Source organism: Corvus kubaryi, unplaced genomic scaffold, assembly GCF_017639235.1.
Source record: "Corvus kubaryi isolate FWS band 111438036 unplaced genomic scaffold, C.kubaryi_AGA036_p1.0 66, whole genome shotgun sequence".
NCBI classification, from domain to species: domain Eukaryota; kingdom Metazoa; phylum Chordata; class Aves; order Passeriformes; family Corvidae; genus Corvus; species Corvus kubaryi.
In genome coordinates, this window is record NW_024582054.1 from 25,718,193 (window position 1) to 25,732,709 (window position 14,517).

At 38.6% G+C, this 14,517-nt stretch overlaps 1 protein-coding gene across 2 annotated transcripts in view; it reads left to right on the forward strand.

The window, feature by feature from the left end:
- Positions 1 to 14,517, forward strand: part of PPP2R5C (protein phosphatase 2 regulatory subunit B'gamma) — a 79,103-nt gene that overhangs the window by 5,357 nt on the left and 59,229 nt on the right. The window contains exon 3 of one of the 2 annotated variants that reach the window (XM_042047003.1): positions 11,586 to 11,745. In XM_042047003.1, coding sequence (XP_041902937.1) covers positions 11,586 to 11,745 — 160 coding nt within the window. Of the gene's footprint in view, positions 1 to 11,585; positions 11,746 to 14,517 lie in introns of those variants that run through there. The other variant, XM_042047005.1, reaches the window with a different exon arrangement.

A 14,517-nucleotide genomic window follows, 5' to 3' on the forward strand; every position in this document is an offset into this window, starting at 1 on the left:
GTGGTTCACCTGGGGGATGGAAGGGTCAGAAGTAGCTGGTAGCCTTTCATACAAGACAATAGTCTGGTATAAAACTGGGTGACTGGGAGTGATAGCTGCTTCTAGGTCTAGCTGGACTGGCCTAAGATGGCATGAAACTTTTCAATTTAATTTGTATTAATTTTCAGTCCAGATCTGAGTGGTCTGTAGGAGGCAAAGACTATTTTTGTTGTTTGAGAAAGTATTGGCTTGATGACTATCAGCAAATGAGAACAGAAATTATAACTCATCCTTCTGCCATGCAGAAAAGCAAACGGAAGACTAATGTGGTTTTGAGGAGCATGTGTGTATTTGTGTATTATCTTCTTGATTCCACGTGTTGTCCTGGTTGGTTCTTTCTGCTTTAAAGGTATTTTGATGTGTTGTTTTTTTTTTTTCTTTTTAATAGACACAAATCAAAATGTAATAAAATGTAAATTGTATTAGCCATTTTTCTTGCTATGCAAGAAATGGATTTATTGACAGCATGCATTGCTGATGTTGGACTACAATCACTGCTGAAACCGATTTTAAGAAGAATTTAAAATCTTTCAAATGCTGATCCATGCTTCTATCCTGCCACTGTCTCACAGCCATCACTTTTCAGTAGGTTTATTACTGGTAATGGCTTCCAGTGCAGAAATTTTGTAAGGTTTTGTTCTTAGAAGTTTTTCTTCTGTGCTTTTTGAGGCCTTTTTAATTTAGTTTCTTAAGCTACTCAGCATTTTTGGATACATCAGTAAATGGAATTGCTGAAAAATTACAGAAATCTCTGTTTAATGGGCCATCTTCAAAACACTTCAGCAGAAGTAAGGATTTTCATCCCTCTGAAAGAACCTGAAGAGGTGGCTATCCAGTCTTCCATGATCACCTTTCCTATATTGGCCCGCACATGGTGGTAAAAGATGGTCGGTATTCTCACTACTACTTTTACTGATTCCTGATTATATGAACAGATATGATTGTCACTTCCATTAAAAGTAGGAAATTACAAAAGGAATGTGTCGTAGGAGCAGTGTTGATGGTTTTGCACGGCTTTTTTAGCTGAGATTGTATGCGGAAGTATCCTAACCTTTAAAGGAAAGCAAAGAACAGACAAAAGCAATAAATCCAGCATCATTTTGTGTTAACAGGTTTCTGTGATCACCAGCAGAAGTTATTTAGAAAGTTGACTGGATATTTTCTATATCTCTTGTTTATTTTTCTCATGTTTACTGTTTGTGATTTTCATTGTGGTGCTATTTACCCTGAGAAACAAACATACCTGATCTTGAAGATGGTGCACAGGGACTGTTACACAGTGTCCAGTTTGAGAATAGAATTATACTTGAAAGTCTTGGCACAAGTAAGTACTAATTTGGCAGTTCATTTAGGCACCATAGCAGAGGAGGTTGAGGTGTGGGGATGGGGGAGGGGAGAAAGTTCTGGGGTTTTCTCCTCCTTGTTAACATGTATTAAGACTACTCCTAAATAATTTCTGGAAATACCTTCTTGTCACAGATACGTATTTATTCATTTATATAAAGCATTCGTCATTTAGGTCTTTTCCATTATTGTTGTTCAGTTGCAGAATCACAGAACAATTTGGGTTGGAAGGGATCTTAAAGACCATCTACTCCCAATTCTTCTGCCATGGGCAAGAACGCCTTCCACTAGACCAGGCTGCTCAGAACTCCATCCAGCCTGGCCTTGAACACTTCCAGGGACGGAGCATCCACAACTTCTCAGGGCAAACTGTTTCAGTGCTTTACCACTCTCACAGTAAAGAATTTCTTCCTGATATTTAATCTAAACCTACTCTCTGTTTAAAGCCATTCCCCCTTGTTCTCTCCCTACATGCCCTTGTAAAAAATTTCTGCATCTTTCTTGTAGGCACCCTGTAGGTACTAGAAGGCGTCAGTTAGGTCACCCCAAAGCCTTTTCTTCTCCAGGTTGAACAAACGCAATCCTCTCAGTCTTTTTTCATAGCAGAGGTGTTCCATCTCTCTAATCATCTTTGTGGCGCTCCTCTGGCCTTGCTCCAACAGGTCTATGTCCTTTCTGTGCTGAGGACTCCACAGCTGGATGCAGTGTCCTGGGTGGGGTCTCACCAGAGCAGAGCAGAGGGACAGAATCCCCTCCCTGCCCTGCTGCCCACGGTGCTTTGGATGCAGCCCAGGATGCTGGTGGTTTCTGGGCTGTGAGTGCAGATTGCTGGGTGATGTCCAGCCTCTCATCCAGCAGCACCTCCAAGTCCTTCTTGGCAGGGCTGCTCTACATCCGTTCATCCCCAGCCTGGATTGGTACCAGAGTTGCCTGGACCCTGGTGCAGCACCAGCCCTTGGTCTTGTTAAACCACATGAGATTCACGTGGGCCCATTTCTCAAGCTTGTTCAGGCCCCTCTGGATGGCCTCCCATCCTTCAGGTGTGTCAACCTCACACCAGTTGGGCAGTCTCTGTAACTCAGTACCACTGCATTTTTGGATACATTGCATTCATCATCTTTGAGATGTAAGATTGTTCTTTATATGTTCTTCATAGAAGCTGGTGTCCTTTACAAAGAGATACATTTAGCAGTGGTAGGCATCTTCATCACATAACAACCCTGGCTGGGCCCTGGCTCTTCTCTTCAGTATCTGCTCAGCTGTGTGCCCCAGCTGGACAGGCAGAGTAGCCAGTGCTTTCATGAGCCAGTCCCATGCAGTAGTAGATAGAGGTGATCTTAAAACTGGTGGTCTTGCATTTGGAAGAAGAGATATATTATGAAATTAAATTTCAAACAACTTGTCCTCTCAAGTTTGAACCATGGAAGGACTATAAATAGACAGCATTAGACCCATTATGTAGCTTTCTAGGGCTATTAGTTTGGGATTTTACTTGTAACATTAGCAAAACAGGATTTTCAACCAAAACTCTGTATGAAGTTGGGACGGATTTTTGCTTGAATCAGTTATAACTGATACAAAATAAAGTCTGTGGGCTTTGGAGTGGGTTTGTTTGGTTTTAAACTGGTGTGCCAACTTCTTTAAAAAATTAATTTGAAACTAATTTTTGATCATGGCTTGCAGTTCTGATTTTCTTTCCTGGAGAGATTATTTTAGTGGCTTGATATAACCTTTAAAAAATATTTAACATGTATACACTCCTAGTACTAAATGAGGGACTATTTGATGAGTAGAGAGATGCCATATGTGTTACTCAGAGCATCTACGCAACTTTTGGTTTGTCTTTAACTTCTGTAATTTTCCTATTTCCAGTTTTTATTGACATCTTGGCTTTTTTGTTTTGGGAACGGGAATTTCCTTCTGTGGTCCAAGCAAAGGCACCTTAATACTGAATAGTGGAGGAGTTACCTTAATGGCATTTGTTATGTAACTTTAATATTATGCTTTTGAAACTAATGGAATTATTAAAGTGTACCAAACACTGTTTATACAAGTATTTTATTACCTAAAATGGGATGCTTCTGAAAACAGGATCTTATGCCCTTCTTACACAAGGCTGACAACTACTTGTGTAACATACTGCGAGGTGTGAGAGCTGTGTGTGGTTTGGTTTAGTACTTGCTATCCTCTGCTTCTTAATCGTGTTTTTAAGCTCTCTGAATCCTTCCTGAAGCAGCACAGCAATGAAGGTAAAGGCTGTTCTGATCAAAAGGAGCAAAGTGCCTTTCAAAAATGGATACCAGCATTTTCTAAACTGAAAACATCCTTTTCATCCTTTGTTTCAAATTGCTTCTCTTATTTTTTTTGTAAGAGTTAAGGCCTGCCACTTAGAGAGTACTCAGATATCCATTAACACGTGTAATACCGAATTACTAATGTAGGTATCTCTTGGAGAATACAAATACTAAGAAAAAATAGGTAGCTGTTGAATCTACCCATATTCACAGACTTGAAAAACATACCTTGTATGCATTTTTTCCCCCCCTCAATTTCATTTGAAACCAGAATAAATTTGTAATTCTGGAAGTGGGATGGTAGGCTTAGAGGGCCATTTACAAAAAGCAACCAGCCAAAAGCTAGGAAAAAGATTCTGGCCTATTCCTAAATACGCTTCTTAAAAGATGACTGCCAAATATTATAATTTGCTGCACATTTATAGTGACTTTTATATACTTCCTCATCACTTCTCAGTTTAGCAGTCTGAAATACTTACAAGTGAGCTTCTCCAGTGACATGTAAAATAAAAGCATGATGAGAGCCAAAGATGAAATGATTTGGTGTAACAGTTCTGTAGAAGCAGTTAAGGTTATTATTCATAGAATCATAGAATGGTCTGGGTTGGAAGAGACCCATAAGATCATCCAGTTCCAACCCACCTGCCATGAGGAGGGACACCTTCCACTAGACCAGATTATTTATCATGGACCATAACTCTCTCAAATAGCATCCAGTACAAACACCAAATTGGTGGGCAGGAGGTGAAGTAAAAAAAGATTTCAATATGAGTGTGTGAGGTGAGAAGCTTCTATGAATAGATCAGGGAGCACAAAAATACAGACCTCAGTGGTAAAGCCACATGTGCAGTTGCCTTAGCTCATCAGTGGCTGTATATAATTAAAATCTACAGTACAGTATAGGAGTTAATTAAGTAATTTAAACTAGGCCATCTTTTATGCAGATTCTTTATCCTTATATTTATAGAGATGTTTTAAAATAATCCTTAGGACATTATCTAGTTTAAATCTTACTTAATCAGCTAGCTGGTCGTTGCAGGTAGCAATTTTTTTTTCCTAAGGGCATCTGGTGCTTTGAAGTTTTGTGATAGAAGATACGTTAGGAAACAAGTGTTGCTTTGCTGCTTTTGTGAAGTACCAGGTGCTCACTGATGGTGGTGTTTCAGCAAACACAAAGCTGCATGAATCCACTTAAAGTCTGAGCCTGGGCATCCTCTTCATCTTTGCCAGTATTCCACAACCTCGGGCTGCAAATCTGAGCTCTGACTGAAAGGAATCAAATAGCAGCTTGTTCCTGGAGTAAACTAGTTAAAGCAAAATTAAGTTTACAAGAAGCAAATGGAAAACAAGCCTTATACTGCTGATATTTAATTGTGAATGTAAAATTATAGTGTATTAATGTCAAGGATGCAGCACACTGAGCTGACACATGAGGTTAGTTTGGTGTGTTGCAAGTCAAGTCTGTTACACAAAGCTGTGATGATACAGTTCTTTAGAAGATAAAATTTGAGCCTTGTCTGTAAGCAACAGGAAATACAAGCAATGCTTTGTGTTGTGAAAAATAAACAGCAGCAAGAAAGACGGAAGAGGTTCAGCAACTTGTGGATCAGTCTTCTAAAGTGATTTGTGACTGTAAAGTTTGTTGTGGGTACCCCTCCACAGCAAAGAGGGCCAGATGGCCTTCACTGCTTGTAGGAAACATCCCAGTCACTGATGCAATTCAACAGACTCCATGCTATCTCTGGCAAAACACTAATGGAACTCCATAGTTAGACGTTGAGAATAGCCAGCAGTAGCACTGCTGCATGTAAATGCAAAATCGTGGTTGTTAAACAAGTACTACAACATAAATCCATGAGTGCTAAAATATATAAACTTTGCCTTTTTGCTTATCATTATAACAGCATGGATCCTCAAAGCTTTAGGATGCAGCTCTTGCTATAATAAAAACATAGTAAGTTATGCTGAGATACACTGGATAGTAATCTCTACTACTGAGACTCTTTAACAGTAATAAGCATATTTGCTAGAAAGGCAGCTGCAAAGATCATTCTAGCAGCTAATCCAGATATCATTCTGGCAAATGATTTTGTTGAGGAAAAACAATAGACATCTAAATGGCCATCTGTGTGAAACTGCCCAAAGCCTTCAGCACCATAAGATGCCTCTCCAGAGACTCTTCCGTAAGTTGTTTGTCCAAACTGCCTTGTGGTAGTAAAACTAGTGAACAATAATGGCATAGTAGCAAAAATCTTCAACAAAGAACTTCAGAAACGTCTGCTGTCCAAAATGGTACCCAGCAAACATGTTGTTTCCCTGCTGTTTTTAACTGTGTTGTTTATGGATCAGTGCTTCCTTTTGTGTATCGAGTGGATTCCGTATCAAGCTTTATCTACTGATTCTCTGTAGATTGAAAATACTGATGTTAAAAATCATAGCTACTTGCTCCATAATAAACTGCTTGCCAGCGAGTGGGCACTACTTGCATGAACTAAAATTACCGCAGACTGTCTGGATAGCTCTGTCAGGCCTTATCTTTAATAAATAAAAAGAGTTTATTCTGTTGTTATCCACTTGGAAGGCATGCTGAATTGCTGCTGTTAACAACACAGAATTGAAATCAGCTGACAAATACTGCTCTCCTGGTAGTGTTTTGTCTTGAATAACTTGCCTTGGTCCCAGCTGCTAATGTCACATCACCAGCCCACTTCTTGCAGGTATGGTGTGGATATATTTACCAGGTTGATGGCAGCCATATGCCAGAGACGATCTGTCCTTGTTCCCACCCCCAAACCAGTAAATGAAGATCTGGAAAGGAGAGAGCTCTGTGGTAGTATTCAAGATTCCTGGAGTGTTCAGAGATTTTCACACTACTTTGAAGTTACTGCAGAGGGGAAAATATTACATGGAAGGCTCTTTAACTGCTCTCCACCCATTTTGACTCCTTGATCTTTGATTTCAGTTCTCATCTCAAGAGACTGTAATAAATTCTGTTTCTCAACCTAATTGCATTGATTATGTAAAAAGCCTTAACCTATTAGCCAGATTTTTTTGGTTACATAGTGGGCCCTCATACAGTTTTGAAAATCAAGTTGTTAATGTCCCTTTCATGTTTTGTGATGATCTTTGTTTAGTTTCAGTAACCTGTATTTCAATTTCATTGTAAGTATGTTTTAGATGTAATCCAAAGTGCTTTCATAGCATTCTGAGGCTGCCTTGGCAAGAAACAAGCTCTTCTGGGTGCTGTAGATCAGACTTCTGTTCATCTTAGTGAAAAATAAGTCCATGGAGGCTACTTACTATACCAAAAGGAAAAGAGGCAAGGGATTAATCCTGCATTAAAATAAGTATTTCCCTCTGTTTCAGATTCAGACTGATGATTCTTTTAAAGTGTTCTGTGATTTTTGCTCTGTGTACTTGTCTTTCACGGGGAACCTTAGTCATGTGTGAATTGGTACAGGGTTCACCTATCCAGATTTCATAGTTCAGAGTTTTTTCTCAAGGTTTTGCTGCTGCCATCATGAAATGGTGTGCATACTGATATAAACTTGAATTCAGTGGTGATACTTATTAGAAGGCAGAAATTTGCAGGTTAGTGTTAGACTGATGTGTGTCAAGAAACACCATATAGGGTGCTGCCCAGCACAGTGTTTCTTCAGGCAGAGAATCTCCATTGCCTTGTGCTTAGGAGATCTGATTTTTGTCACTAGTAAGCCATCCAGTTTTTTAAATCTTTTAATGACAGATACATCAAGGTGATTTTACTGTCATTTTCAAATCCTCACGTTACTCTTATCAGTTTATCTTAGAAAGCAGCATGCAAGTTTGCTGCATCATTATAGAGTTGACACCACTTTAGGCTTGGTTTGGTTTGGCTTTTGATTTTGTGGATCAGAAGGCTTTGTGTCCTTTGGTCTAATTCAGTTACTAGTGAGTGTGCTTTGAAAGGCAAGGTCAGACAGAGTTCTTCTGGTTGCCCTTGTTTATCAAGGTAGCTTGAATTTTTGGGAGACTGTCAGAATGGGAGGAATAGGGTCTTCTGAAAGACTTATTAATGTACATGGGATGCAGGGTGGATCCTCTTTCCAGGTCCCACTATGCTCTCTCTTATGTGTTAGTTGTCCAAAAGTAAAAGCTGCCTTGTGGGATGCTTGATGATGATTAGTTTGATTTGAACACTGTTAAAGCTACTGTTAAACACTGTTAAAGCTGTTAAGCTACTACAATAGTAAGACTCACTCCTTTAACTTATATCAAAGCCTGAATGTCCTGGCCAAGCTTAGGACTCTGGCAGCAAGGCAAAGGACGAATAGGCAGTGAAAGGTTCACCTGCTGTCAATAGACAAGTTTCTAAAAGAAAAATCGGCTGTAGCTGTAGATGTGCTTGGTCTACTCATATCTTTCTTTCCCTGGCTGAAAATGTAGTGTTGTGTTCTAATCTATACCTGCCTGTGTAATGCCAGAGGGGGTAAAGATCCAACTTTCCTCAAAAGAGTGATGTTAAGAGAAGGAAGGTACCAGATCCTGCTTGATGCAGGACTCAAGGGATGAAGGGATGCAAGGACTATCTACCTTGAACTGTTGTGACTGGCAAGAAACCTTCTCTCCTCCTCACCTTTCACTCTCTTGAATTAATTTTAAGCTTAGTCAAGAGCACTGAGGAACATAAACTGTATACTTTCAATTGTTAAAATCAGAATTTAAAAGTTGAAATCACACTTTAGATGATTGTCTTAATGTTCATTGAAATACGTAAAGCTCTAGCTTTTCAGAAATAAATGGATCAGAAAACCTGAGGGTTGTGTTTTAATTACGATTTGAAGAAACCCATTCTCAATGTGACATTTTTCAGAGCAGTTTGTGCACTTTTTTAGATATTTATCAGCACTTCTGGAATTGAATGTGCCTATCTCTATAAATATTTGGGTAGGAGAGAGCCATTTGTCAGAACAAGGGGAAGAATAGGTATTTCTTATTCTAGTCATAGGAAGAGAACCGATAAAAAGGTATCTGTAGTTTGACTGTTCTGGTGTCAAGTACATCGAACTGGTCACTAATGTAGCAGAATGTCCATCACTTACTCTTGGGAGCTGTGGTGTCTGTGGTAGTTTGGTTTGTTCCTGGGAGGAAAAAACTGAGCTTGGCTCTTCGATATGAACTAACAAGCACAGTACTTTCATAGAAAGTGTGTTACCTTGAAATCTTTAGCAGATGGATACACAGAATTGTTAGTCTGAATTTGTTTGCCTTTTTTAAAGAGATATAGTTAAAATTGCTGAGCTTTTTGACTTAAGTTAACTCACTTTCTCCAGGTGCCCTTCTATCCAATGTTGTCTGCAAGCTCTGGAAGCCAGCTCTTTTGTGGTAGCACCACAGTGCCACTTGCAGAGGCCATTGGGCACGGCTGTGTGACACTGAAATAATGTTTTAGAACTTACTCTGTCAGCTTTCTAGTATGTGCTGGCTGACTGGATCATGACTGAAAAGCAGGGGTGATCGTGCTTGATGGTAGGAAGGAGGAGAAAATCTGTTGGATAAATGGTCCAGTGATTCAGAGCTAGAATTACTCTGGAGTCATCACTTCTAGATGGGAAGTTGCCATAGCAACAAAAAATGCTTTCTTTCAACATTTCTGATTAGAAATGTTACCTATCCTCTTAAATAACCACTTTTGGCTATCTTAGAATTTTTCTGCAATTTCAAATACTTGCTTCCCTGAGGTGTGTGCTACCTTAGGGTACTGTAGTCTGTGCATGTGTGCAGACACATGAGATGAGAGCACCTGTTAATTTGAAATGGAGAATTTGTTTGCTAATAGAGGGAACAGGAAAATGGCTTTTCCTATTCCAAGTAATGAAAAAATACAGGTGGCAGTGGAAAGTAGCCAGTTCAGAAAAACACCATTAGGCTGAAGAACAATATTGAAAGTACAGAATCCTGTGCAGTAATAATGTTTATAATGCATCTTAATTAGCATTTATTGCTTAATACACGGTAAGTCATTGCTTCCTAATTCTTAGTGCTGTTTTTCTTTTGGCTTAGTCTATTAATAATTTTGTTCGTAATGCTTTTTAAAATTTCAATTAATGGATAGAAATTACCTTGCAGATCACTTGTATTTCAGCATAAACATTTTTCAGCATTTAGTTTTTGAGATTAAAAAGTGAAATGGTCTGAAAAATGCAATGTAACAGGTATTATTTGCACATAAATGCTTTCAACTTGCTGATGTATTCCATTTTCACTGGAACAAGTTCTAGAGTGTTTTTGGTAACTGAGGCTTCTAATATTCACTGTACTGTCTCTCCTTATTTGTTCTATAAGTTTGTATAAGGGGTTTTGCTTTTATAATATTAAATTTGCAAAATGGTCATCTTAAATGTGTTTAATGAAAACTAAATGTTGCTTTCAGTCATCTTTGGTATATTAAGTACTGTGTGTATAATATAGTACAATTGTTAATCTATTCTTGAAGCATATATTCTTTTCCAGTTACGCTACTAGAACAAAATTTGAATGAAATTAGTGTCTTGGAGACTCAAAAGGTAGATATTTATGTATGGTAGAATTTCCATGCGCACTGAATGTATACACTACAAGACTATGCAAATTGTTCCCAGCTTTTCTGGGAATACTTTTCAGAACATGAAGAAAATTGGTTTCTCTTGCTTTAGCAATAGCTCTATGAAAATGCCACCAATGTTATTTCATGCAGGAATGAAGCTGCTTTCATACCTACTATACTTAACAAAATTCTAATTAAATCAAGTCAAACTGTCAAAGTACCAGCATTACAACTTGATTTCCATCATGAATCCTATTCCCATCTTACTTTTTTCCCTATTTCTTATCTTGTGGGCACCTTCTTAGAAGAATATGGTCTTTCCTGTAAGGAAAGAGTGCCAAGGTATATTTTGTGTGTGCTTCTAGTTTGCAAATTTGAGAGACTTCTACAGCAAATTAAGGGCCTGCAAAATGAATTATGATATTGCAGCAAGAGGTCCTTGTCAGCTGTTTCTATATTTTTAATGTATCACTCCTAGATGTTTTATCATTCTTGTAATGAATATCATGAAATTATTCATATTTTAAAAGTTAACTATTGCCTCCTTTAAACCTGCTTTTCCTCCTTCAAAAAAAAGGGGAACGAGAAAGGCAGCACCACAAGTTCTGACAGGCTTTTGTTAAGGATGCATTTTATTCAGCTTGAGAGAGAGCACTGTCAAGTGTAGTCAGGGAAAAAACAGCCAACTGGAAACCTATAGTGGGAACCATTTTTCTTGGTTTATGTTATAAACTTCATACAGAGGTACAGTGACAGTCTGGTAAGGATTATTACCGTAACAGCAACTTGCTTTGAGTAGGCAGTAAACCACTACAAATCTTAAGGTATGTTTTAGAAGCTGTTAAAGCTACTACCACAGTAAGACTCACTCCTTTAACTTTATATCAAAGCCCGAATGTCCTGGCCAAGCTTAGGACTGGCAGCAAGGCACAGGACAAATAGGCAGTGAAAGGTTCACCTGCTGTAAATAGACAAGTTTCTCTGATCCCTTTGAAGATGAGCTTTAATACCTTGGAGACCTGGACTTCTCGGGGGGGGAAGGTGAGAGTAGCTGAGGAACTACATTATTTGAAAATTTTTTTTAATTTGTCTGGTAACTTCAAATAAATGGGCTACTGCATGTACCAAGATGATCCATTCCCATCTGTATGAGGGCTATGGTACAGAAATGAATGCTGAAAAGATGAGCAGAACAATAGGTGGCAATACATTCAGAGGATGATGGATACAATAGTTTAATTAAAAGCATATTCATTTTCAGTTATTTCTGTGACTAAAATGGCTTTTTAGAAGACTTTTCTAAGTTCAGCTCCAATTAACTGCTTTAATTTCTTTTTAAACAGGTGTCAAATAAAAAATCAAATAGCACTCCTCCCCCAGCACAACTATCTAAAATCAAAGTACCAGCACCACAGACAGTAGTGAAGAAGGAAAAGCGTCAGAGTTCTTCAAGGTTTAATGTTAGCAATAACAGGGAGCTTCAAAAACTGCCAGCTTTAAAAGGTACGTCTTTCCTAAGTAAAATTACTCTTATGGGGAAATTTGGGCATGAGACCAAGAAGCATCTCAGCTATCATACTTCTAATAACTGGGCAGCATACATAATATATCGGCTGTGCACACAGGCAGACTGCATATACTTGCACTGGGTGGTTTTTTCTTTTGTTCTATCAGTATTTGAGGACTTCCAGTATGTTGCCTTCTTGGCAGTCACTATAGGCAATGTCTGTGTGACAGCATATTCACTCATCTCGCATAAAAGCAGAATTTGGGCGCTCTCTGCAAAATATTAGGCATCTGTCCTCAGTGCAGTGTGCTCAAACCATGCTTTGCTTGTACTAAAATTTCTCTTGACATTGTTAGAAGACCTGGTCTGTGACTATTTATGGGTCTGTTTTTCCTGAGCACAGGTCAAGCAGAGTGGTGTCTTTTTAGTGCATATGAATTTTTCCTTTGTTGATTTTAAGGCTTTGTTATCTTCTAGATTTATATTTACTGCCATCTGTGACAAAAAGATGATGATAACTGATGCGTCTTCTCTTACTAACCCAGCTTTAATCATCTTTATTTGTTCTGAAGGCTTATTTAGAGGAAACAAAAAAAAAAAGCAGTTTTGAAGTGCAGTGTGTACTGCTTTCCAGTGTTCAAGATTGGCAGTGAAAGGCTAATGGATCACTGAAATGTTGAGTACTGGTGTAGGCAATGTGAAATTATTGGGGAAATTATTGGATTCTTTCCTCCAGTCATCGTTTTCTTAACATAATGTACTAGTGTTTCTTTAAAATAAACTCTGCTTCTCAGCCTATCTGAATTACACTGCATTTCACTCAGATCAAATTGGATTGCAAGATTTTTCTCTTCACACAGATACCTTTTTTACAAAAAGAATCTGAAATACTGTCCATTATGTTAGTATAGCAGCCTATATACAAGATGCTGTTTAAAATATTCCAAGACTAAACTACTGCTTACTTAGTTAATTTCAATCTATTTATTACATTTTTAGATAAGTATATTTAGCACCACAGATTATGAATAATATGTTCTGTCTTTTAAACTGACATAGAAGGTTCATGCACAAGCTGTGACATCCAGGGCATGAGTGACATAAGCAAAAGACACTGAATTAAAGTAGTGATTTTTATAAGAAGTTATGCATACAACCACATTGACTGGCATAACCTTTTGTTCAAAGACTCAGCCACAAAGAAAAACATTTGTTTCTTGGTCCTATTTTAAATACAGTGGTTCTGGTAGTGCCTGGTACTGCAGCTCAGGGATACCAGAACTGAGCATGCAATTACAAGCGACGTGGACAGAGAGCTGGAAATGGGAATAATGAGTGCAGATGGGAGAGGAGAGAATGAATCCATCTTACAGTGGTGAAGTTTAAGATCTGTTTTCACCTTGGCTGTGTTGCAGTTTAAACCAGTAGGCCAATGAAGGGCAGAAGAATGCTTGCTTGTACTTGGAAGAGGGAGGAGTAAAAAAAAAAATCTTAAAAACCATCTGAGGTATTTTCACAGAACATTCTAGCACTTTTTGACACAGTGTACCTTGATGTGAAGAAATGGTAGGAATATTGTGCACTGTAATTGCCTTGAGTCTCCAATCATTCCCCCCACCCTCAGGTGAAAGGAAGGAAAAGATCTTGAGCTTCTCCCTGGTGGATGCCTGATGCTGTGTGTACGTCCCCAGGCTGTCAAGGGCCAAGCTGTGTTATGGAACACTGGTGCACTTGTTGATCTAGTGAGGGGTAGTAATTGCCACCTTTTATTAGTAAAGGTAGTTATAGTTTTAGTATGAAGATGTACCCAGTCTCATGGTGTCTGCGTAATGGCTGTGCTCACTGCATGTGCTTACTCCTGATGTAATTCCAACCTGTTAGGGCTGCTGAGAATACTGTTGGCCAGTCATGCTGTTCCTCTAAAAGATACAGATACTTGACTTAATGCACATTTAGTGGGTCAAGTGAACCTGGGAAGCTTTCTTTTTGGACATATTTAAGTGTATTGTTTAATGTCTGTGTCTGGACAGGAGTTAAATTGGACTGGTAGGCTGTAATTTAAAGGACTGAAATGATTAAGACAGGTTTGACTTCTATGAAGTGCTGGGAAGAACATAGTATTCCTTCAGGTTAGCTGTGCTTAACTGGCTTTCAAACTCCTGTTACTTATAACAGGTGGCTGTATTTCTATGGCTACAGTACCAGGGGAACCTTTCTTTTGTCTGTAGTAGAGGAGGAGTTGTGTATTTTCTTACAAATGTTGCATTGACTACTGTGTGGTGTGATATACTTTACACGAGACTGTATTTTAAGCACAAAATATAGAATGAGTTTCTTTGTATACGTAAAGATCCATATTAGATATGTGAAAGCTTGTCACTGGTAAGTTCTAAATGACCTGTAGTATTGGTGAGATAACCACCTCTCTTCTGCGCTGTGGGTCTGGAGATGAGGTCAGCAGATCACTTGAAATAGTGGGAGGGAAAGGAGGAGCTGCCAAGGTGGTTTTTCATCAAGACTTCTTATTTAAGAAATACTTTTATGATCTTCAGGCATGCTGCAAACTTTGTTGCACAAAAGTGCTGATGATAAGCTTCTGGAAATACCAGCATATTTTCCCTGGTGACTGGTATTAGTGTGGTATGATTTGTGTTCATTGGAGCAATTTATGATTAGTGTTATGCACCCTCAGATTATCCAGGAAGCGGAGGAGCAGGATAGCTCAGATAATGCACAAAGAAAAGGAAATAGATTATGAATTAAGAGGC